General features: G+C 31.7%; 2 protein-coding genes across 3 annotated transcripts in view; one reads left to right on the top strand and one right to left on the bottom strand.

Annotated features, from left to right (window-relative positions):
- Positions 1–26,768, bottom strand: part of LOC145256382 (adenosine receptor A2b-like) — a 250,566-nt gene that overhangs the window by 151,125 nt on the left and 72,673 nt on the right. The gene's annotated exons all lie outside the window — the stretch shown is intronic.
- On the top strand, positions 1,921–2,355 carry LOC145261196 (uncharacterized). The gene has a single exon (XM_080119521.1). The coding sequence runs from the start codon at positions 1,921–1,923 to the stop codon at positions 2,353–2,355; it is 435 nt and encodes a 144-aa protein (XP_079975647.1).

Below are 26,768 nucleotides of genomic sequence, written 5' to 3'. Positions count from 1 at the left end.
TTAAGGTAATGCAACTGCATAGAAATGATAATCAGGGAAGAAAGCGTGGTGTAACATATACTAAGAATATTGTTTACCGTGAAGTGTTATGAAAACAATCAGGAACAGCTATGGAATCTAAAAATTAACTTGGATGTAAATATGATTTTGGAAAAATTTTTTAAAAAATTGCTTTCCTTATATTTAAAATTCATAATTTGATGAAAAAGTAGTGTACAGTTTGTTTAACTTTACTTAATTATATAACATTGACATAAATTTGATAGGTACAACCTACCTCACATCATTTTGATTATTGAAAAATCCAAATTTAACTGTACTTCGTAAGATTTACAGAAACACTTCATTTTATATGCATGTAATACACAAGAATCTGAATATTATAACAGATTATAATGTTTTTATGGAAAAAACTTTTGTACAGAAAATTCAAAGTGTTCTATTTATATTATCAGGAAGTTGTGATGCATTAATTGAAATCTATATCAATAATTCGACTTAAAAAATATTTGTGAATTTCCAAATCTTCATTGAATAAAATTCAAAATAAATAGAAAAGTCTATTGCATATGTAAAAGTTGACGGTTGCTTATTTAACTTCATTAAAAGCTATCAAAGTCAACCAAGAGCTGCTCAATATTCTGGCTTAATGGATCATTTAGCAAGGAATGAAGATGGCGATTCTGGTGTACCAGTTATTTTACCATCTTCATTTACAGGAAGTCCTAGGAATCTTCTACAACTGTATCAAGATGCAATGGCAGTTTTCTGTAAATATGGAAAGCCAGACCTATTCCTTACCTATACATGTAATCCAAGATGTCCTGAAATATTAAACAACTTGGGGTCATCAGAACTTTCACAAAATCGATGTCAACAATGTCACACAGTTTTTTTTAAATTCACAGTCTGACTCCCCAGAACCTGCTGACTGACCACTATTCTCACTCCAAGCAGCTGATCGATGTCCCTGTCACAGCCTCAATCATCACCAGCACTTCCTGACAATATCAACAGTATCAGTTACGATCGCATTGACCTTCAATAAAAGTTTTAACTAAAGTTCTTTGGTCTACTTGCTTCCATACGTTCATTTTTGTAATATAACAATAAGGAATTTCTTACTGATTTGTTTTAAAAGATTTTAACTACCGTGGAATTTCCACGGGTCCTGCTAGTTATTATTATTATTATTATTATTATTATTATTATTATTATTATTATTATTAATGTCATTTCACTTACTAGGAGTTGTCTGACAGGCCATCATCAGTGATCGCTCACTGGCAGTAACCTTTAGTATTCGCTGGAGACCGCGTGACAACAAGTCTCCCCAGATTTCCAATGTTCTCCACCTCTTGACCTGGCCCTGTCGGTGGGGCATTAGAATACGCCGACTGCCCCCCCCCCTGCAGAGGGTAAAAGTCCCTCAATGGGGGTCCTGGATATGACCTTAAACTATATCCAGTGGTGAGGCCCCAGCTTGTGGGCTTTGGGGAGTGTGGAGCCACCCTTTAATTACCATTGCTCCCAGGTTCACTCTGACCCGGAGTGGTAGTACCTGTTAGGGTCCCAACTATGGGTTAAATAGAAACCGACGTGAAAACAACAAATATATTCTATTATAATTTAATTTAATGGCTGCTCCCTGAGGTTTTCTTTCACTTTCTTCGCATATATCTCATGCACTTTTTTGTAATCGAGCATGTATTTTATTTTTTGAACTATTTTGAATTTCTTTAATTAAATTTGATTCAAACTTTTACAGGGTGGCCCATAAAGATTTACCCATGAGTTCGGGTTGATTATTTACCAAAGGCATTTAGTTTAGGAATTTAAAAATTTCTTTTATTAAACCTTTATATTTCTATCAATGTTCAACTGATGTTTCATTCATTTCTTTCAGGTATTCGGTAAGTTATGGCTGATAAGGTTAAGTGCGACCAAATTGTCGCTCTCAAGATTGCGGGCGTTAGCAACAAGTGCATCGTTAAACAGCTCAAGATGTGTCGAAAAACAGTTTTCAATTCCTGGAAACAGTTTCAAGAGACAGGCACAATCTCTGGTAAACCAATTCCAGGCAGACCGCGCTCAATTCGCACTAAAAGTGTTGTTTCTGCAGTGAAAAAGATGGAGCGAAATACACAGAGAAGTGTGAAGAAAATTACGAAAGAGGCAAAGATCTCAAAATATCCGATGCAAAGGATTGTTAAAAATGATCTTCAGTTACGTCCATACAAAAAGCAGCCCCGGCAGTTAATTTCGGAAGCCTCGAAGCAGAAACGGCTGCACAGGGGCAAGTTGATGTTGCAAGAGATGGAGCGAGCCGCAGGAAAGGTCTTCATTCGTGTCTGATGAGATGTTCACGGTGGAGGCTGTGACAAATAAGCAGAACGATAGGGTTTATGCCAAAAGTTCAAAGGACTTGTCAATCAACACCAAAAGCCATTTGAAACGCCAGAAGCCTGCTTCAGTCATGGTCTGGGCTGCTGTTGCATCCGATGGGAGCAAATCTCCGTTGATCATGATTGAGAAAGGGGTGAAAGTATAGTGAATAGTCAAGTTTAATTGAATATGTTGGGGAAAAGGTTCTGCCGTGGCTCACTGAATCATTTGGGGATGATTTCATCTTCACACAGGACGGTGCTCCAGCTCACACAGCGAATGTGACTCAACAGTGGTGCAAGAACCATTTCCCAGGCTTCTGGGACAAGCAAATGTGGTCACCACCAAGTCCATATATCAATCCTATGGACTTCGCTATCTGGTCCATTTTGGAGAGCGACGTTTCGAGATGTTCCTACCCCAATTTGGAGTCCCTGAATGCAGCCTTTCATTCTACTTGGGCCAAGTTGGACGAAGAAGTGGTGCGGCGTTCCTACGCTTCAGTGATAGCACGTATCAAGCTAATGATCAAAGAAAAAGGCGGCCATTTTGAAATTTAATCTTTTGACTTTGTTTGGAATATACTTCTAAACAATAGTGATCAAGCATTTTTTCATTTTCCTTTCTAGTTTTAATTTTATTAAAGTTTTACTATGGGTAAGCCTTTATGAGCCACCCTGTATTACGTGCTTGTTTTTATTTTAATTTCATTTCATTTTTATTTTTATATTATATTTTCCACACTAATATTTTTATTTTTTGTTACATTTATTTTTTTCATTCATATTCAAATAATGCTTTTGGCCTATTTTTGCCTCAAATAGTACCTTCAAAAAAGTTTTCGTGAATAAATAAACCAATGAAAACCTTTTGCGTATGCGCTTTTTAGGGAGCAACCATTAAATCAAAACTCGTTTACGTAGGGTCCACGTTCCCTGTGAAGTGCCTTTTTTATCATTGTTATTGTTGTTGTAATAATAATAATAATAATAATAATAATAATAATAATAATAATAATAATGGTGCTTGTGCAGTGTACGCACCGTGCTATAATTTAGATAGGATTTTCAAGTTAAATTTTATGGTATCTTTTTTTTTTTCATTAAATTGTTATGTTATATATATATATATACTAGCATGGGTGCCCGACGATACCCGGGTTTTTGGAGGTGTGTGTTGAGCAAAAAAAAAAAAAGTGGAAGGCAGGCTCGAACCTGTACGAAAAGAACGGGGAAAAATGTGACGTCTTTGCTGTTACGACCACCGCCAAACCGGAAGTGACTTAGGTTTAAATCAGGGCTAGACAATCGAAAAGAGGGGATGACTTCCGAAAATATCGGCGAAAAAAGCGACCCTTCCCTGTAGAAAAGTGCCCAGTTGAAGGTGAAGAAATTAATGTTTTAAGCCAATTTTTTGGTATTTGTCGTGTGACGGGTCGAGCTTCAAAACGATACTGATCTTGTAAAAATCCGTGGCCTCTGTCGAAAGTTTTAGGCAGACATGCAAACATACATACATAAATTTTTATATTGGTAGCTCAAATTTCAGACCCAGAGCGATTAAAAAGCTTGCCATATATCTGAATACCCTTTATGTAAAATTTCAAATGTTTAGACCAGAAATTGTCTGAGTAATTTGGTAGAGACCGCAGATATCATTTTTTTAAACTTTGACCCCTATTAAGAGCCCTTAACATTTATTGTTTTGAGCTCAAATCAAGTTATTAAGTTAGATCCATCTCCAACGAACCTATATCTAAAATTTCAAGTGTTTCGACCCAAAATTGTCGGAGGAGTTTGGTAGATTTCTCAAAGGTCAAATCGTTGAACTTTGACCGCTTAACAGCTAAATTTCTATCCAAAAACGGATAATAAAGATATTCCTAAATCTTCATGCACTTTATATAAAATTTCGAGTCTGTAGACTGAAAATTGACAGAGTTATTGTGTAGGGAAATGTACACAGACAGACACACAGATAGACAGACACTTTCACTTTTATATATATACTAGCATTGGTGCCTGGCGTTGCCCGGATGTTTGGAGGTGTATGCTGAGCAAAACATACAAGAAAACAACAAAAAAGGGTCAATTTATTTTAACTTTGACCCTTATTATGACCCCCTTAAAATTTATTCTTTTGGGCTCAAATCAAGTTATTAAGTTAGATCCATGTCCAAGGAAAGTATATCTAAAATTTCAAGTGTTTAGATCCCAAATTGTCGGAGGAGTTTGGTAGAGTTCTCAAAGGTCAAATCGTTGAACTCTGACCGCTTAACATCCAAATTTCTGGCCGAAAACCGATCACATAGATTTTCCCAAATCTCAGTACCCTGTATATCAAATTTTGAGTCTGTAGACTAAAAATTGACGTAGGTAAATGTACACAGACACACAGACACACAGACAGATACACAGACACGTTCACTTTTATAGATATATAGATATTTAATTATATGCATATATATATAATATATATGTGTGTGTGCGCGCCTGTGTGTGTGTACATACATAACTAACAAAGTTCAAATGTATTGAAGTAAAAGATATTTTTTTCAAACATGTTCAATTCATATAAAAAAAAACTATCAAAAGTGAAAGTATGTAAATATAAAAAAACCGGATTTATCTACATTTTGATGATGTTAATCGTCTCGTCAGTAGAAAGATAAAATGAAACAAGAAAAAAAAGTAAAATTAAAAAAAAAAATTAAAGATAGATCAAAACGGTTATTAGCAAAGATAGTCTTTAATAGGTTTAAACATAGATTAATCTGTGTAGGGCTTTTTTGGTGTTTATATATATATATATATATATATATATGTATATATATATGTATATATATATATATATGTGTGTGTGTGTGTGTGTATGCTAGCAGGGTGACCCGACGTTGCCCGAGATTGAATGATGATCAAGGAATGTTTCACACTTCAATATTTTTATTGCCATCGAAATCGATGAAATAGCCTATTTTTTAATCAAATCGATTGATTGCCTATTCTAATTGGGGACCCATCGCAATGCTCCTGAGGAAAGCTTCACATGACACCCGCAGTGACTAAGCTCAGAATATATTGTAGTCTACATTGCACTGTAGAGAACCTACTGTTTATTTTATAAAGTTATTTTTTATATACAATGACTTGTGTTAAAGTTTAAAATGCAAAAGCCATACTTCAATTGTTGTCTAAATAGAAAAACTCATTTCAAACGCACCCTTGTCATATCAAAGAACCTACTGGTGATTTTATATGTCTGCCATTACTGGTTGTTCTGTGATAATGGCTTGAATTTAAGTTTAAGATGAAAAAGTCAAGTATCATTGTGAAATTGTGCAAAAACATTCATTTCGAACGCGAACTTGCTGTTGATTTTATATGTGGGTCTTCCGGCTTCTATGGTAATAAAACTTCTCAAATGCTCTTGTGATATTAGGCTGTGCAAGAAATCGCTTGTTTCTTTGTTCGTCAGATTATTTCGATTATTGATACCTGTCAAACGCATTCAGATACAAACCTATCTAAGAACACTGCCAGGCACACGGTGTACCTTCGTGTGAAATTTCATGAAAATCGATTCAACCATTTTCAAGTCCATATGAAACAAATTCACAAACACACAGATACACAGACACACAAATTTCCTTATATATATATATATATATATATATATATATATATATATATATATATATATATATATATATATATATACTGTATTAACAAAAACCAAGACTTCAAAAAATGGGTTGATAGCAACAAAAAGTGTATTTCTTTGTTAGTTACAATTGTTTCCAGACCATTTGGACAAATTCAAACATATGTCGTTTGAAAATTTTCACACAGCCTTTCTTCAGACTTATTAAATAAAAAACACTTTAACAATAAAACATTAAGGAAAAGAAACATTTCCTTTATAAGGAAAAGAAAACGAGCGAAAACAATTTACCTCTATCGCATCATTGCAGGGTACTTTTTTAGAAATTTATAGAGCAACCTATTTTCGTATCTTTATTAAAAAAAAAAACGAAGTTCAAACTAAATATCTTTTTAAAGATTTATATATCTACTTATTCTCGTATCTTTATTTAAAAAACAAATTTCAAACCAAATATCAAACGATGTTGCCACTAATTACCTATGCCCATTAAATATTTTTATTAATACCATTTATCGGTTTCTTAAATTAGATTTCTATATTTTCTTATTTGATTAAACTTATTTTTAAAAAAATATTTATTTTTTAATTTTCTTATTTTTTAATTTTTTAATATTTTTAAACCGGACTAATCAACTAAGTTTAATCGTTACGAAACTACATAAGTTTCGTATCGGGAATTTGCTCTGTTCATTTACAAAATTATCTGCTAGCTTATTTATGCGATTTAGGACAGGTTTAAGTTTAAAACTTATTCAATAAGGAAATTAGGTCTAAACATTATTTTATATTTAGTTCATTTTCATTCTTCATTTAAAATTAAAGATCTCTATCTATTTTTTATCTTTTTTAATTTTATATATTTTTATTTTCATTCGTTCACCCTTATTAAGATAAACGATTATCGGATATTTAAGAAGAAAAAGAAGAAGAAGAAGAAGAAGAAGAAGAAGAAGAAGAAGAAGAAGAAGAAGAAGAAGAAGAAGAGAGATAATTCTGTAAGTCCGGGGTTTTTAAAGAATTAGTAGAAGTTATAAGTTACCAAAATCCTAATAAGTATTCCTAACGATAAAGGGGAAATAACCAGGGACGTTCGAAGTTTCTAGTTTGGCAAATTCGTAATATTCATTTACGATTTATTTATTATTTATTTATTAATTCAACGGATCCAATTAGAGCAAGGCTAATTTATTCAAAATATAAGTTTTTAAAGCATATCTTAACCATGATACTAATTTTATTACCATAGATTAACCTACGTTTGCGATCAAACCATAATTTGCTGAGGTTATGGATAGCTTCAATACAAAATAACGCTTCAGTTCTAAAGAACTTATCCGATAGTAATACATGTCCCATTAATAAGTATTCTAATAGTAAAACTAATCTTTAGTTCCATGTACGTTTTACTTCACTGAAAGTTGGGGTTTACCTTGCTTTTTTTTATTAAAACGACTATAAATAGAGTAATATTTAACAAGCTATAATTTTTCAAGTTTTATTGGTCCAAAAACAATATCCACTAATCCGTATTCTTTAATTATTTATTTTCTTATTGCTAATTATGTTAAACTATTTTATTTATCTGGAAACGGTATCAACCATTTCGCTATCAATATGACTAAAAAAGTGTTCTCAGTTTTGAGACAGTATTATTAATCTTTGTTAATCCTTATCATAAATCTAAATTTCTTATCTAGTAATCCATTGTCTTTATTTCTAAAATATGCTTATAGTGTAGAATATTGGGATCCAAATTTGCTTGTTAGATTTGAATCATTCATCACAACTAACTTACATCATTCCTAGCTATTTATCGCTATATAAACTTTGGCCCTGCACCTATGAACCTTTATTTTTCTCAGAATCTTTTTTTTTTTTACCTCAGCTACATTTAAGACGTGATAGCAAAAATCTATTCCTGTGAAGCAATGCCTGTATAGTAGAGGGATTCCAACAAACACAGATTGCACCTTTTTGATTTCCCAGGTCTATACTTACTCCCCTATCTACTATTGACCATTTCAATTCAAAATCTTTTGTTTCTATGAAGTTCCCTGACCCAATCATATAATGCAGTTGTATTCCTCTTTTTATTTCTAATTTTGATTCTTGTACCCCCCTTCTATCATTAACACCTTCATTATTAGTTTCCATCGCCGGTTTATTTTAAAAGGATACAACATGGTTTCTTTATCTTTCCTTAAATGCGCACTCCGTGGCCCCAAGATATACCCCCTTAATATTATCGGTCTTAATCTCACATTTGTACACTATTTCTGAGGTTAAGCATTTACCATCCAACGGACAGTTGCCAGGTATTCTGCAGTTACAATTTCTCTCTCTCTCTCTCTCTCTCTCTCTCTCTATATATATATATATATATATACAAATTCTCCCTCTCTCTCTTTCTCTCTCTCTATATATATGTGTGTGTGTGGGTGTGTATGTGTGTGTGTGTGTGACTACTATGACATGATTTTTACCAGATAAGTATAAGCTTGAACTGTTATCTATGTAAGGGAATTCTTAATACTTCTGTGGTTGCATTAAGATTCATAAATAAGGACAAAAGTTGAAAACAAGTAATGAAGCAAAGAAATAACACTAGTCAAATTGCATGATAAATACGAGTCAAAACCAGATGAGAGTTGTTCACTTAGCGATAATGACGTCGTTCAAATGCACCGATGTGCATAGAAAACAAGTCACATATTCGTATTTTTAATGAGTTGCTTAAATCTATAGTGAGCAATTTTATGTTTGTCACGTATAGGTTCGACTGGATCAAACTGCACCCTTGGCATAAAAGGTCGGCAATAGAAACATCCAAATGATACTACTACTACTACTACTACTACTACTACTACTACTAGTAATAATAATAATAATAATAATAATAATATATATATATATATATATATATATATATATATATATTAATCGGTTCAAAACTATAAAGCATCATTCCACGAAATAAATGTTTAATCGATTTCAGTTATCGACTAAAAACTATAGAAAAAGGAAACAACTCATTTTGTTTTCAGTACTTCAATTATGCTTACATTGAGAATAACAAGTTAATTAAAACGACTGAGAGTAGGGTCCTCAATCTATAATGCAAAGAATGGCAGATTAGTTAAACAGATAAACTGGCAGAATGATTGACGTGTCCGAAGAAGAACAGAAATTAAAATCTGACGTTGTTTCCGAGAATGTTTCTGTAGTTTATTGTTACTGTGTGACTTCTGAGTTAGTAGATGCATAAGTCTATCGACTGGAAGAGGGTAAATCGAATTAAATTCCAGGACGTAATCTCTTATCCAAATGTATAACTATATATTTTTTACCGTTTGCAAAATATATGTGGACATTACACGAGGATGGGGTACAGACCTTTGCACATTTTTAAATAGCATGACATATCTAATAAAATATTTATAAATTTTTAGAAAAATCGGAATCGGTGTTTGTACCGGAATCGGGAATTTAGAACAGAATCGTAAATTGTATCGGAATCGGGAATAATTTTGGAATCGTCTCAACACTAACTACATGGTTATCCACGGACACGTCTTTTGTCTTAGCACGACTCATCAGCGTGTGTGACTGAACCTAGAGAGTTACAATGGCTTTGTTGCTGTCGCGCTGAGGTATAATTCTGTTCACATATAATAATTCCTCTTCCTAGTTTTCAAGTACTTTCTGAGAAGAGGTTAGGTTATTGCTAATCGCATGAGCCTTCTCTATCAGAGGGACTTCCTAATCATTTTTATAGGCCAGAGTGCGCTTATTCTAGTCTAACCTCATGGCAAGGAAGTTAGAACAGAGCAACCTTGTCAATATTCAACTTTGTAATACAGCCTCATGCGATGAGTAAACTCGTTATATTTTCCCTAAATCCAACAAAAGTTGTGAGTAATGGTCGTTTACATAATTTAAGGAAATCTGCTTATCCTCCAGGGTATTAAAAAATTCCGGTTCTTTTTTGTTATTGTACGAAATTCGAAAGTTAAAATATTAAATTTCAAGTAAAACTAATGGTATCAACTGAATTCTCATGTCACTATAATGAATATATCTCAAAATTACGAAAAACGATAAGGTAGAAAATGCATTTATTAATAATTAATGAAAATAGTTTTTGAAGACTATCAGCGAAAACTGAGTATCGCAAAAACGAAATTCGAGAAAGAAAGAGGGGGAATATTTTCTGCAAAAACGAAATTCGAGAAAGAAAGCGGGGGGGGGGAATATTTTCTGCAAACTGAAAATCTTTGCCCAATTTAGCAAAACTTAATTTTCGCTAATTTTCTTCGAAAACTGTTTTCATTAATATTTAATTTTCCCTTATCGTTTTTCGTAATTTTTTGATATTTTCATTACGGCGACATGACACTACAGCAGATACCATTGGTTTCATTTGAATTTCAATATTTTAGTTTTCGAATTTAGCTACGATAACGAAGAAGAACCAAATGCCTTTCTATTCATTTAATAGAATTTGGAAAGTTTTGCAATTATAAGAAATCTCTTTGATTATTTGTTGACAAACTATATCAACGCAGTTAATATTTTATTTATTAATTAGTTCTATGTGATATGTTTATTAATTATTACTAATATCTTATTTACTAATTATTAATAATATCTTATTTATTAATTACTTCTGAAATCAAAACAACTATGGTTCTGATCATATCATTTTTTTTTTCAACTCAAATTCTACATTAATTTGTCGTTGCTCAAAAATTGGCATTTGATTATTGTTTGCATCATTCAAATAATAATGCAAACAAGGGAAGACAACTCATGTTTTGTTTTAATATATTTAATAGCAATAATTATTTCTGAAGACCACACACATCCATTCTGTAATATAGCGATAACATTTTCTAACAATGACATGGATATACGATCTGAATGGTGTATTATGTTCACTGACCTCATAGTCAGGGCCAAATGAAATAAATCTCAAACAATGGCGTATTACTTATTTTAATGTGGCGTTATAATTTCTGGTCATAAAATGGAAACGGACTATGGATTCAAACAAAGCCGACGTTTGTTCGAATCAGTTAATACATAAATTATGCAAAAAACAATTCTCCGTATTAGCTTAAGCGTAATACAAACTGTATAAAACAATGTTAGCCAAGTTAATTCTTGTTTGAGCGCAACTGTAAAGCTTGCCTTGACGTCTAACAAAGCGTATAAACATTAATTATTATTTTTTAAATTAAATTATAGTTGTGTGTGTTGTTAAATGAAAAGGGTGGCGCCTCATTTGATACAGCTGTTTAGTTTTAATAGATAGGATTTTTATTGGGATTGGGTCATAGGGAGAACCGGCACTACCTCCAACATCCCTCGTGAGCTCTAGACGCCTGCTAGAAAGTAGATTCTCGCAACACTGTGGAGCCATATTTAGTTTATTTTCGATTATTTAAAGTGTCGGACAAATATATAGAGTCGCTTTTAATTGTAACAAAACAATAAAACATAAAATAAAAAATAACTGTGTGTTAATCTGGCCCAAAGTTCGTCAAATTTCCAGCTTTTTAAGTAGCTCATTTATACAATGCTGAAATCGTCATTAAACTTGGATAAATCTTCAAATTTTGTTGATGAAAAAAAAAAAAAGTGACACATTGACTTATTTACAAACAGTATCTGACTAGTGAAAGTCCCGTATCATAGAATTTGGGTAGACCTATGGAACCGTAACGTTGTTTCTTTGTGAAATTGTAAGAAAATGAGAATTCTTTTGTAGCACGTATCAACGACGTCTAAAATTTGGAAGAAGTTTTGCTAAAACAACACCGGAACAACACTAACAAAATTACAAAAATGCTCTCTTAACTGCACTAATATATTTCTTATTTATTCATGCCACAGCGCTACCGTATTTTCGTCGTATCTTTTTATTTTTATATATTTTTTTTACTTCTGCAGAATGCAAATCGTGGTGAAATACTGATGTTATTATTTAGAAAACCATTCTTAACATAGGAAGGAGTTTTCCTTTTAACTATTCTCTACTTTGATATAATAATTTAAGAAAAAATATGCTGTAAAATTGAAGCTAAAAATCCTATGAAAAAATGGCAGGGTTCGTATTCTCTATAAGTACCCTTTTTGTTAAACGGGCTGGTATCTATGGTTGTAAATTCCTAACATCTAAAAAAACCCTTCTGAATATGTGCTGCTTATATCTGCGTGATAACCGCCCAACCTTTCGCATTTATGTAGGGACCAGTAAAGGACGCATTTTTACTTTACACAAGTTCAATATATTGATTTATATACCATTGTTCAGGTGATCTCACAGAATTAGTGCGCAAATATACGATGTACCTTCTTGAAGCACAATGTTCATGGAATACTAAAAGTTTGTGCAAAGCATAATTTGAACATCATAATTATAACTCAGGTACTTTAATGGAATATGTTTTGATGCCTCTTCGATGTAACTCATCGCGACTAACTCAATATGTAGCAAAATCCCACGCCCAGAAGTTTAAATATAATGAGCTCAGATATATCGCTGCTCAACTCCCCGCAGTTCCCTTTTAGACACGATCTCAAATAGTAGCCATTTACGTTCAAGTGGTAATATGCCTTGTTTTGGGGTGAAAAAAAAATTGGATAAACAATTTCATCAAAATAAGTTTATGCACATTATAATTATAAGCAAACTTGTGGAATGGATATTCTAACATTTAAAACAACTTTGTTAAGTCGACTTCGTTCGGGTGGGGATGGCAGTTGCGCCCCAAGAAAGATTGGCGGTTGAAAAAACGCCGTTGGATGAGTCAACTCGTTGTCCAGAAATAAAAGGAAATTAGCGGGCACTTCTTTTATTATCTCTTGTTAACGTGAAAGCTGGCCTCTGATTAGATAAGACAGAAAGGAAGTTAAATGATCGTTCCAGTCAGCGCCGAACTTGGGTATTAAACACAAATTCAAAATCGTAATGGTGGCTCGTTGGAGCCGTGTTTCAATTTTACTGTAACTTGTATCTCCACTACAAGCCTCAGCTTTGGAAATATTAACTATTTTTACGAATGGGCAAACTGTTACATACTGCTATGTTCTTTTTTCACTAATGCGTCACCACGAATAAAGATCAAAGGACACTTAAAGAATAAGGATTAATGAGAGGATTGTCACTTGTAATATGAAGAATAGTATAAGAGGATTGAAAATGATTAATAGAATGGATCGAAGTTCAATTACTTGTGGGCACGGTTTAGAACAAGTATTTGTTGAGATTAGATTTGAATACGGCCCTATTGTAGTCTACTTGATAGCAGACTCGTGGTAATGCGTTCGACAAATGAAAAGCCCCTTGAAAAATAGGACTGCTCATAAACATTCCTTATGGCGCTAGTTACATGGAAGAAAGCATGAACGGTTTTCTGTTGTGGTAGAAAAACTACTTCTTGTTATCAAAAACGCTGTAAAAGGAGGGACCCGAAATTAGAGCTCAGCCGAGCACCTACCATGAATATAATAATAAAGACTACAAAGTCTCTTATGTGAAAAAAGGCTGTAAGAAACAGAAGAAGTGATTCACTAACTAGATTTCGAAGTCGGTAATTTTTTTTTTTGTTAATTGGTTGAATAAAGGATCAGTAATAATATTACGAGTGATTTTCCTTTTTATAAATGATCTTCTTTGATAAATTTACTGCATAGTAAACAGTTATTCATGTTTATATTTACGTCATTGTAAGCCAGAAAAAAAAGCATCGTAAACGACATTGTACCTTCATGTCACCATATTATGAAACGTGGAAAATTCACTCTTTATTCCAACCAGTGTGTAGTTTCCGAAAAGAAAGCAGAAATATAAATAACGTAAAATAAATCTACTGTAAAGTAAAGTATGAAATATGTATTGTATCTATCTATGTATGAAATATGTATTGTATATATGAAATATGTATTGTATTTATGAAATATGTATTGTATTTATGAAATATGTATTGTATATCTATATATATATAAATGTAACTCTTGGTTCGTTCGTAATTAATAGTCTAAATAACCACTGGACGGATGGCTTCCACATTTTGGTATAATATGTTTACGGTACGCATGCGTGTTTCTATATATCTCTTTGTAATTATAACATTATACGTAATTTTCTATAATAAATATTTGGTTTTCTTTGTACGGATGGGCCATTTTTTTATTTGGGGACAATTATTTCACACCGCGTGTCATCACGTGACATCACTAAACGGAACTTTTATATACCAAATTGACTTTTTTCGTTTAAAAATGTAATTATTTCTCTTTCGTTAATATATATATTTTTTTAATATTTCGTGTTTTATATATATAAAGTACAATTGTTGAATGTTATTTTCTTGATTATATTTGTTTGGGAGAAGTACAATTAAAAAAAAAAGATTAAAACGGAGCTAAATTTAAATTTCCATTCCATTTTTACTCTTTATGAATATTAAAAGAAAAATACTAAACATTTATTAATAATGCCTCACTTTTACAGACATTTGTTTTTAAATTTCTTAAATGACGACTTTTATCGACTTTTTTTTATATAGCATTTTTTATATAGCATTTTTTTAATAGCATTTGCGGATGAGTATGCTGACATTTGTTTTAATTTCTTTTTAAATGAATTTTATCGATTTTCTTTTTTTTAATAGCATTTGTGGATGGGTAAAAAACGAAAAAAAAAATAACTAAACCATTTACTGATAATTCTCACTTTTACAAATATTTTTAACAAATAAATTATACCGAGAAATTGTCAGTAAATGGCTTAGTTATTTTTTTCGTTATTTACCCATCCGCAAATGCTATTAAAATAAAAGTCATTTAAAAAGAAATTAAAAAAACAAATGTCAGCATACCCATCCGCAAATGCTATTTAAAAAAAGTCGATAAAAGTCGTCATTTAAAAAGAAATTTAAAAACAAATGTCTGTAAAAGTGAGGCATTATTAATAAATGTTTAGTAATTTTTCTTTTAATATTTATAAAGAGTAAAACTTTTTTCAAAATAGATGTGACAAATAATCGTTTAGTTACTAAGACAACGTCAGTAAATAAAAAAAAGTGTTACGTGGGCTTGCGTCAGAAATGGAGCGATGCGTGTTTTTTTATGCTGGTCGCCAATGGAATTCAACGCCTAAGGAGTACCAAATTCTGTTTTCCAAAAGAAACGTTTACTACCAACTTTCTTAAAAAAAAAAGTGCAAGTTTTCCTGAAAAAAAGCCCTTTCACCTAACAATTTATGGCAAAAATAGCGACCCATAAAAATCTGGGGTGCTTCTATACTTTATTGCCGAAATTGGAGACGCCATTTTTTTTCACGCACTTGCTATCCAAATCTAGGGGAGACATCATTATATGGCCGAAAGATTGCTTCCGGAAAGGGAAAGAATAAATTTACCAAAATTAACATTTATTACTTCCGGAAACGTTAAATTAAACTAAAATTATCATTTATTACTTCCAGAAACTTGGTGAACCGATATTACTGGAGAAAATGAATCTTGACAATTCAAAAAAATATTTTAAATTATTTATTTGTTAGAAAAAACAAAAAAAAAAAACAACAAAAAAAACTATTTCATAAAAGTCCAATGTTGCTTTAAAAGTAAATAAAGAAAGTGACAGAGAACATATATCCGTAATTGTTTAATTGGAAATGTTTCGATTTAATTAATGAGAACGGGAAAGTTTTTCATGGAACATTTTTTTTTTATTAAAAACAGAAAATTGAAATGACATATTCATAATAGTTTAACCTGGACGAGCGCCATTTGAAAACCAAAACAAAACCAAAACATTTATTAGTTTTTTTGTTTGTTTGTTTATTTTTTCGTTTGTGTGTTTTGTTTTTTTTTGGGTTTTCTTTTCGAACAAATAAATAATTTTAAATATTTTTTTGAATTGTCAAGATTCATTTTTTCCAGTAATATCGGTTTACCAAGTTTCTGGAAGTAATAAATTATAATTTTAGTTTAAGGGAGTAATAAATGTTAATTTTGGTAAATTTATTTAGTTTAATTTATCGTTTCCGGAAGTAATAAATGTAAATTTTGGTAAATTTATTCTTTCCCTTTCCGGAAGCAATCGTTCGGCCTTATAATGATGTCTTCCCTAGATTTGGATAACAAGTGCGTGAAAAAAAAAATGGCGTCTCCAATTTCGGCAATAAAGTGTACAAACCAAATCTGCTAGCTGAGTCACAAATCTGCTTAAAATATTGAAAAAAAAAGAAAGAAAGAAAAAGAATAGAAACTCTAGATGTATCAGAAATTTGGAGGAATTTTTGACACCCCTAACAGAAAACTGCGAATAAAATATAAAAAAACCCGTAATTTCTCTTTTTAAAGTGAGTTGTTTATTTTCTATATGGAATATACTTTCAAAATAAACTATTAAAGTTGTTTAAAAATAATATAAATACTATTTTTTATTTAAAAAAAACAGTGTTTACAAAATGTTTATAAAATCCGGCGTGTCTTCATGCAGCCATTTATTTACGTAATAAAATCAATAGAATTTTACGAGTTAAATATTTTTCAATTTTTAAACTTTAAAAATCTATCAAAATTTTTCTATTGATTTAATTTTTACGATATTTTCAGGGTCAATGTGAAATTTTATGCTCTTTCCAATAAACTAAATATAATATTTTAGACAAACGTTTTTTTTTTTCAAATTCACCCCCCCATTTTGAAATGCTTATTAAAATTCTAATAATTAATTTATGTGTTAAAGTTTTATATATCACAAATTGAAGATAAAAGATCAATAAAGAAAATATTCCAATTTAAAACAAAAAAGAATAGTTTTTTGGGGAAATTTACCTGTTTTTTTTTAAAACACGATTTTTTTTAAATGAAAGCTCATGTTATGCTTACATCGTCAAGTAAATATCAGACGCTGACGGCAAATTTTTCTATCTCATTGAATGTTTTCTTTTTTTAGATATTAAAAAAAAAAAACTTAGTTGATGAAAAAGTATTAAAATATATCAATCAAAAAGTCGTGTATTTCATTAAAAGAATTTTTTTTTAATCGATGAAGCGGATTTTTTGTTCTAGGGGAAAAACTTATGAGTGAATGTGCGTTTCTTTTTTAACTACGGAGGATGAAAAATACTAATTTTGGTTTAACACACGCAATAAAAAACGAGACATTATTTATGCCCTTGGACGAAACCATACTTCATAAATTTCATTTTAGCAGCAGCAGCTATTTAACGCTTCGCGCAAAACATGTTACATGTAAAAGGATGTGTATTAGGAGGTGGGCACTTATCAAAATTTTTAATTGTTGAATTTTTTGCATTTTGGTTAAATTTGTTAGTTTGCTAGCGCTAAAAGCCCACACAAAAAATTGAACAAAAGACAAAATTAAAAAGAATGGTACTCATGCAGAATTTAACCCCCCCCTCCCCGCACCAGATTCTAATTAGTTTAGGGTTCGACCGGCAATCACCGGGTTCAGCCGAGCGTTGTTCAAATGTTGAAACACTAAACCAACATTTTATTTATTTTTTTGCAGAATTAATTAATGATGGGAGTATTTTTTCCTTTTATTTTCTTAACATCTATTGAAAAAAAAATTGTACATTCTCTTGAAAAAAAATCTAACTTTCCTCTACTTTCACCTAACTATTTACAGTGTTCGTATAAAACATTCATTTTTTTTTTCTTTTTATAATAAAAATTCTGTTTTCAAAAAGAAATGTTTACTGGCAACTTTCTTTTTAAAAAAATTCCTGAAAAAAAGAAAAACTTTCACCTAACAATTTATGGTAAAAAATTCACTTTTCTTTGCAAAACCCCCCAACTTTTATTGATAAATAAACTGCAAAAATAATAAAATAAATAAACAATACAAAATGCAATTTTTTATGAGGAATGTTTTCCATTTTAACAAACTGAGCCACAGCAACGCGTGGCCGGGTATGGTAGTATGAAATATGTATTGTATATATGAAATATGTATTGTAAAGTAAATCTATATATGAAATATATATGGGAATTAATCATCATGTGTTGCATCTTCCACTTAGTGCGGATTGTGAACCCACGTGACTTTTAATCCAGGGCAAGTTGGTTGATGGAAGCCCAAATGTTGAGAGATGTTCAATCAAAAAAATTTTCTCCACCTTTTCCTTGGCTTTCCTCTGCCTCTTTTACCTTCTAACATACCCTCAAAGCATAACTTTGACAGGCTAGTGAATGATCGTTTTACATGGCCAAAAAAGTTTAAGAGTTTTACTTTTGATTTTATCACATAGAGGCGGTAGGGAAATAGTTTTATGGAGGGTGGATATTTTTTTCAATCAGGTAATGTTCCGTAATGAAACGCATTACGTGATTTTGAAACACCCCAATACGATTGGCTAATTGTTTAGTCCATGTGATACAATCAAGGCTATATAAAACTACTGGAAGGACATAAATTAAATAAACTTTTACTTTAACAGTTATCGGCACTCTTTTGAATTTTAGAATGGTGCTGTGTTTTTTTGGAAAGTCGTCCAATCAACGTAATCACTGGAGAAAGTCAATTTATGCCCTAAATAAATTAATTGGGTGACTGGTTTGATGCGTTTAACGTGAGTAGTCATGTTTAGGTTAAACTCTGATTTAGTTGTAGACATACAACCTGTTTGCTCCAGGTTTATTTCTAATCCTATCTCCTTTGCATTCTTTGCTAATACATTAACAAAAACAAAATACAGCAGCTAGTGCAACAAAGAACAGGATTGCATATCTCCTTACATTTTATGTTTACGGAGCAGCTAAACACAAGGGCAGTTATTATAAAAGATTATGATCCGCCGTAAAGTGATTTTAGAAGATTAATGTAATTTTATGTTGATTTTTCAATCAATTACCAAAAATGTGTTCGACTGTGCCCTTTCCATGTTGATAGGCCGCTTGTGGATCAGGGAGACAGAATAAAGATCATTTGTGTTTCTGTTGCCAATAATAATCATCAAGAGTTTATAAACATGGCTCAACAAATTTATAGGTCTATAGATGTTACATTCGGACCTGTCATTTTATTTTGTCGAATGATATCACAGAGAAACAACAATAATGATTTGTTGATATTAGAAGGAATTTTACTACTTTCTCAAATAAGATTGAACAGCTTATAAACAACAAGGCATCGTCTCCAGCTTTTCAAAACTCGGAATGTTGTCGATGCCAGGGCTTTTGCCGGTGAATATCTTGTTCATGTCTATTACGATTTCTTCTTTTGTTATATAGAGAATTGGTAATTCTGTTGAAGTTGGGAGTGGATCACACGTATTAGGATCATCCTATTAATCTTCGTAAAATGAAGCGCATCTAAAAGTTCTTAGAAGTTAAAATGTCTTCGTTTTTATCTTTGATCCCTCAGCTTACGTTTGTGAGTTTTTAGTTTTTCATAGCGAGGAAAAATTGTTTATCGGGGATTAAACTTGAAATTTCATTAAGGTCATCATTTAGTTGATTGTATCCCTTTTGACTAGTTTTTTCGTTTCTGTGGCAATTAATAAACGTGTAAAATAAATGCATGGAAATTAGCTTCAAGATATTATATGGAAGCAAATTCTATAAATATCGCTGGAAAAAAGTCGATGCATATGAAAGACAGAAATTCAACCGAAAGAAATTCACTGTGTGCGAATTTTATGGTTATTTATTCTACGAATATTATTTTAATAATTTTATGGAATTATTTAGATTTTATATGGCTTGAAATATAGCGTTTAATAACATAAGGGAATAGGGGAAGAACAATAGCGTTATCCTACAAAATAAATGTTTTCATACTTATATACATGTCATATATTGGGACCCTACCCCAGTAATAGATATTATGTTAACTATGAATTTCGGGAAGGTTACATTGGAAGGGTGCATGTCAGGACAACATGATGGCAAACGAAAATAGACACAGGACAGCTAGCATAATTGATGCGAGGATTCAGATCCTCCTAGACAAAACACGCTAGACATTCAAGTGTCGAATGATATCACAGAGAAATTACATTACGTTTTCGGGAGACGGAATGGAGGTTTTAAACAGTCGGAGCTGGGAAATGACAGAGGCGATATGCGCCAAAGATGTGGAGAGAATTTGAACGAACGACACTCTGATGTCTGCCGTCTGCGTCTCTCAATCCCAAGTAGAACAAATAAGAAGGAATTAATTTTACCCTATCTTTTAAAAACAATCTCTCTACAATAAAACCTTTGACACCTCTGTAAGTCTCCACTGTGTTTCCATTTATGAGTAGATTCGTATTAAGTCAACAAATCATAACCACTGAATGATCAACGGCTACATACATCGAACAGCACCGATAAAAAAAGAATGAATACCAGCGACCACACACGTATGTAAAAAGGATTTTTATTTGATTTGTTTCTAGATCGTTTACTGGCAACAACATCGTTAGGTGTATCAGAAGCAGCCATTAAAATGCGTGATAAGAACTTTGATAATTCAACTTACTATATTTCTAAGCTTATAACTACTTGAAAAATATAATTCAAGCCCTATTTTTTTCAATTAAAGGAACAAAGACCAACATTGAAAAAAATAACAGGTTTAATAGCAAATCATGCAATATTTGTTTTTAAAATCGGTTTTCTTTAAAAAAAAGATTTAAAGAAAATCAACGAAATTTTACTTGCTTCGATTATAAAAATATATATACATTCCAAAAAATCACTTACCTATAAAAATACTAATCAATGGGTACTTCCATTCGTCATTGTTAAGAATTTATCCATATTTATATTTTATATTCCATGTCCTTTTTAAATAAAATACTTTTTTAAGCAAGGATTAAAAAAAAAAGCGCGATCGGATGTTTTTCACAGTTGAAATAAAGGGAGACAAATATCTGCTTTTTTTTCGTATTGAATCTTTTGGTGGCGCTAAGCGTCACAATTAATGTCTCTTTCTATTGCGTGCTGTAAACCAAAGTTAGTATTTTTGGGCCACCGTAGATGAAAACTGAACATATTCACTTAATAGTTTTTGCCGTTTATAAACAAACCCACTTTACCGTTTTTTTTTTAATTCTCTTAATGAAATACATAAGTTTTTAAATAATACATTTTATTTCTACTTTATCGAGTGATTTTTTTTAATATCTAAAAATAGAAAACATTGAATGAAATAGGAAAAATTGTCGTCAGTATCCGATATTTACTTGGCTATGTAAGCATCACATGAGCTTTCACTGAAAAAAAAATCAACCTGGTTTAAAAAAAAAAAAAAAAGGTTTTACACTTTGGACTTTACAGGTAAATTTCCAAAAAAAGATCACTTCTTTTTTGTTTTAAATTTGAATATTTTATTTATTGATCTTTTATCTTCAATTTTTGATATATAAACTTTCGTACATAAATTAATTATTTAAATTTTAATAGATATTTCAAAATGGAGGTGAATTAAAAAATAAACGTTTGTCTAAAATATTACATTCGGTTTATTGGAAAGAGCATAAAATTTCACATTGACCCTGAAAATATTGTAAAAAATTTAACCAATAAAAAAATTTTGATAGATTTTTAAAGTTTAAAAATTAGAAAACAATTAACTTGTAAAATTCAATTGATTTCATTACGTAAAAAAACTGGCTGCATGAACGCGCGCAGGCACTTTGTAAACACTGTTTTCTTTTAAATAAAAAATAATAGAAATATTATTTTTTAAACAACTTTAATAGTTTATTTTGGAAGCATATTCCATAAAGAAAATAAACAACCAACTTTTAAAAAAGAAATTACGAGTTTTTTATATTTTATTCGCAGTTTTGTTGGTTTAGGGGTGTCAAAAATTCCACAAAACGTCTAATAGTCCTACAGCATCGCCAGTATACGTTTGCTTGGAAAGACTATGTGTTAACGGTTTGTTCGTTTAACCTTATTGTTTGTGAACACGTTAAATAAAAAGCAAATAATGGCGTAGGTTTGTCGTATATTTATTAATGGTACTGTAATATGATTAAGTATTTATTTGCTTTAAAAGTGGTTTTGGTTTATGTAGCTTTTATGAATAACGTACTTTCGTTTAATTTGTAACGAGACTTATGGATATGTATATCATTGTTGTATGAATGTTACCACTTCCTTTTTCATCTCTGCCAAGAGATGGTCAAACCGGAAGTGTAAAAAACAAAAAACAAAAAACAAAAACAAAAACAAAATAACACTAAAAGCAAAAGCCATTCCAGCATGAATAAAAGATGCATCTTCTTTGTTCAGAAATGAGAATTAAACATGAAAGAACAAAACTGAGAATAGCTGGACAGCAAGGTTTTAATTGAAATGTGTCCATTGTCTCAAATACATTTTGCTATGAGTCAGAGACGTCATGTTTTGCGAAGATAATTGAAACCGATTATAGACGAGTATTAATGGATGTACTGATCAGATGATGAGGAGTGGGAGGAGGAAGAGGACGAGGTGGAGGACGATTAATGGGCAAAAATATCGATTAGAAGTAGTCCCGGTGCTAAGGGCTTATTCCTCTCTCTCAAACTAATGAAAATGACAAGAATCTAGAGTACATTTTTTTCAGAAGACAACAACATACTAACTTGGAAAAATGACACCGCTCTCAAAATCAAATCATATTTAGTTTCCTCCCACTTAAGTCCCTTTCCCATTTAGAGATTGACTCACTTGTTATTCAGTTAAAAATGGAAAACAAGCGGTCTACTTTTAGAAAGGATTGAGTGTAGCATGTCTCTGATCTGATTGTAATATTATTTGTTTTCTTTATGATGTTTTGTTGTTATCCTATATCGTATGATTTTCCTCGTGAAATTGTAAATATTTCGATTAAATAAAGTTAATTGGAAACCATTCGGGATACATAAAGTAAATGTGGTATTGCTGGATTACAAGCGATTAAAAATGGTGAAAGAATGAAAAGGTGCAATACTTGTAAGGATGGGTTAAATCTGTCTAGTTGAGAGTGGAATAGACGGAGGATGATCACAAACCTCTCCCCACTTCCAAACTTTTGACGGCATTTGATCTAATTTCTAAATAAAATATGTTATTGATTTTACTTAATTTTAATAGATTTAATAATAGATTTAATAGATTTTACTTTAATTGATTTTATTTTAATAGTGTAGTGTCTGTTTTGTCCTCTATCGTGAGAGAGAAATCACCCGTGGCTGAGGATTGGAAAAATGTTTCCCCCAATCCTCAGTCTATGCATATTTCTGTAGACGATTTATGCAGGTGATGTGAATTACGAGTTGTATATATAATAATTATAATCCCATGCAATTATGAGCTGATACAAGTTAATGGAATGACTGGTTTTTATTTTGGTTTTGAGGCTGTTTTTATTAATCGAAATACGGATTGACGCCATCTTGTTTTCTTTTTGTGAAAGCTTTTTTGTAAGTGTGTTACATATATTCCCGCTTTCTGTTGAAGGTTTGTGAATAACCGATCACATTGCCCGGAGAGTAAGAATAGAATCATAAGCGTATTTATTTTGAGTAGGTGTAAAGGAAGAAAGATAATAGAACAGAATGAAATAATGAAATATTGACGGTCTTGTCTGAATAATAACTTGTTATATACTCGCGCGCGCGTGTGTGTACGGGTATATATTTTCGTGTATCTGCAATGTATGTGTCCCCATAGCTGGTCATGTCATCTAGTCTATTTTGTGTATGCGTAATCTGTATACGTATATGACATCTACATAAGCACGCTAGACCCAATTCATACGGCAACAATCGGTGTTTGATCTGATACTCTCTTTCACGTCGAGCCGACGGATGAACGCACATACGGAATGGAGATAACTTCTATTACGATAATGTTCATTATTTCATAACTAATAATGAATATTTTTTACAACGTTGAGAAAACTGTTGATGGGATAAAATATAAAAACCAATGAATTATATATATATATATATATATATATATATATATATATATCAGTGGCGACTTTAGACTATTATTGCTACTCGCCCCCCCCCCCGCCCTCTGTCAACTTCAGTTCCCAACCCGTGGTCCGTGGACCTGAAGTAAGTCATCATAGTTGCTATTGCGTGATTCCCCACTGTATAGCACATATTGATTAACGTACCTTGCACGGTGTTTTTTTTTTTTTTTTTTTGTAAACAATCAAGATACTATATAATTTGTAGTCTTGTTAATACAGTAGATAAGATCATTTTTCCTTTCAAAAGTATAGAAGAAAAGAGAAGATGTTCATTACTATGACGAGAAAAATATGTTTATTAGAATAAAGAAATTTAATTTGCATTCCGTTCCGTTCACTTGCCATCCCGGCTGCTCCATCATAAGTTTGGCACACCAATTTTGATTTTGCATCATCGAAGGAATTTAAAGAATTCTCGATTGCATCAGCTAATCTTGTGGTACTTTTGTCATTGCTCACGTCATGAAATCGAAGGAATCGTTCAATAATTTTGCATCCATTCACATACCTAACAATGATCGAAAGCTGTGCATGCATTGCACAATCAGTTGTTTCATCAGCCTGCACTGAAATAAATGGGGCACTTTGAATTTCAGCTAAATAACATTAGCAACTACGTTATCGATTGCAGAGATAATTTCATTCTGTATTGTTCTATAAACACATGGAAATGGCCTAGGGCCTTCTTTGGCGGAAAGTTTTGATGCAAACACACTATCAAACATTCACGATAATTACCTTTGTTTAGACTATTTTATCCTTCATCGTGTCCGCGCAATGGTAGTTCTTGTTTGCAAAGATATAATATTGCGTTTATCAGGTGTTTCAGATATTGTCTATATTTTTTTTCGACCAATTTATTGTGTCTTTCTCTTTCAAGTTTGGCCGATTCACTAATAACAGTGACTATGGCATACATACTAAATGTTTTTAAACGCTTATAATTGTTCAAATGAGTCACTGATTTCGAATGAATTTTGCAGTCAGCTAAAATATTCTTATAATCAGTATCAGTCCATGATTGTCCCGATTTAGACGTAAAAGTAAGCAAGCCCAACAATAGAGTTTTTTCCTCAGATTTACTCGCACATAACCAGTCAATGTCATGAAACCATTTGGATTGGAAGGAACGAGTTCTAAGCTTATTCACCAATAAAGGAGTTGGGCGCCCAACTTTGATAATTTCTCGCTTCTCGGCTACATTTCTCTGGCCAAACGATCTATTTTTCAGGTTTAATACAATATCCATTTCCATTATATCTAATTTTAAATCCAGATCATTAACAGCAAATGCAGTACAACTTTTTTTTATGTTTTACAGAATAATCTACTTACCCGTGAAACACATGAAAATTAGCCCAAGTGACGTTATACGCAAAATACAGGGAACTTCCAAAATGTAAATTCCATCTGATGAATCTTGAAATATATGATATCTTGACCAGTTGAAGTTATCCGTGGATAATTCGTAAATAAAGTCCGTGGTAAAATTGAATGTAGTGAAGCGACTGAAATATTTTCGGCAACTGAAGTAATGTTCTCCAAAAACGGCGATTAAATTTCTCCATAGAATAAAAGGTAATATTGATAAATAAAATTTAAATAGCTGTGAAATGATGGATGCAGCAAAAAAGTTACATATGGGACCTTTATGAAAAAAATTAGAAAAGTATTTACGTACCACTACGGAATTCTACGAAGGTTCATTGTTTTGAGGGCTTTTTCTTAGTATTAATATAAAATGACTTAAAACAAGCATTTTTCGTAGATTTCTATGATTCAAAATTCACGGAAAAACGATTCCTCAATAACAATATATATATATATATATATATATATATATATATATATATATATATATATATATATATATATATATAAAATAAAAAATAAAATTCACTCTCATTCAAAACCTGTTCTTTATTAATCAATGAAACAATAACTTCATCACTGATATTTACAATCTGATATATACGCGTGGTTATGTTTATAAACAACTATTCGTACTACTATATATACGTTCTTCATGTGTTTATGCGTACGTATGTGTCTATAGATCCACGATATACACAGACACAACTAGTAGTTTCCATTTCGCTTAAAATTAAGATTATTTGTTGAAAATGTATTCAAATAAACAAATTTTAGCTACAGAATGTAATATATGCAACATTCATTAAAGAAATAGGGATCTGTTAGTGAAAAAAAGAATTAAAACCAATATTTATGATGATGACGGCTATAATCTACACTATGTATGCTCTCTCTCTCTCTCTCTCTCTCTCTCTCTATCGCGCTCTCTTTTTCTCTCTCGGTCCCTCTCCCTCTTCCCAAGGTAGGCGTTAGCAGAGACATTGTGCTCAATTTTTTTAGCACGGTACTTTGACTTGATTTTGCCATTGGCTACAGCGAAAAGCGAAATATCTCTAACATTACTGTTATTATGAGGGTTCTTGTGCTTGGCACGGATTACGCATGTTCAACATTATAGCTGCTTTTATGGGGTGTTCAACGGATCTGACGGTGGTCGGATTTGACGGTGGCCGTTCAAAACAGCATTGGTGTATTATTCCCAGATATATTTATGAACTTTTGGCTACTTAGGTATCGAAACTTGAATAGATACGTAATTTAGTTGAGATTAGACTAAGTATGTTTGCTTGAAATTAATGGATGATTTTAATCCATTTTGAATAAGATTGACCGAGTTATCGCAAGTCCCATCTCCACCT

Source organism: Euprymna scolopes, chromosome 3, assembly GCF_053919585.1.
Source record: "Euprymna scolopes isolate OS-2025 chromosome 3, ASM5391958v1, whole genome shotgun sequence".
NCBI classification, from domain to species: domain Eukaryota; kingdom Metazoa; phylum Mollusca; class Cephalopoda; order Sepiida; family Sepiolidae; genus Euprymna; species Euprymna scolopes.
The sequence above is the reverse complement of the archived record's forward strand: the minus strand, read 5'-3'. Positions and strand labels throughout refer to the sequence as shown.

What these genes read in the sequence shown, in the direction of transcription:
- LOC145261196 (XM_080119521.1), top strand. Translation starts at nt 1,921, where the DNA reads ATGGCTGATAAGGTTAAGTGCGACCAAATTGTCGCTCTCAAGATTGCG.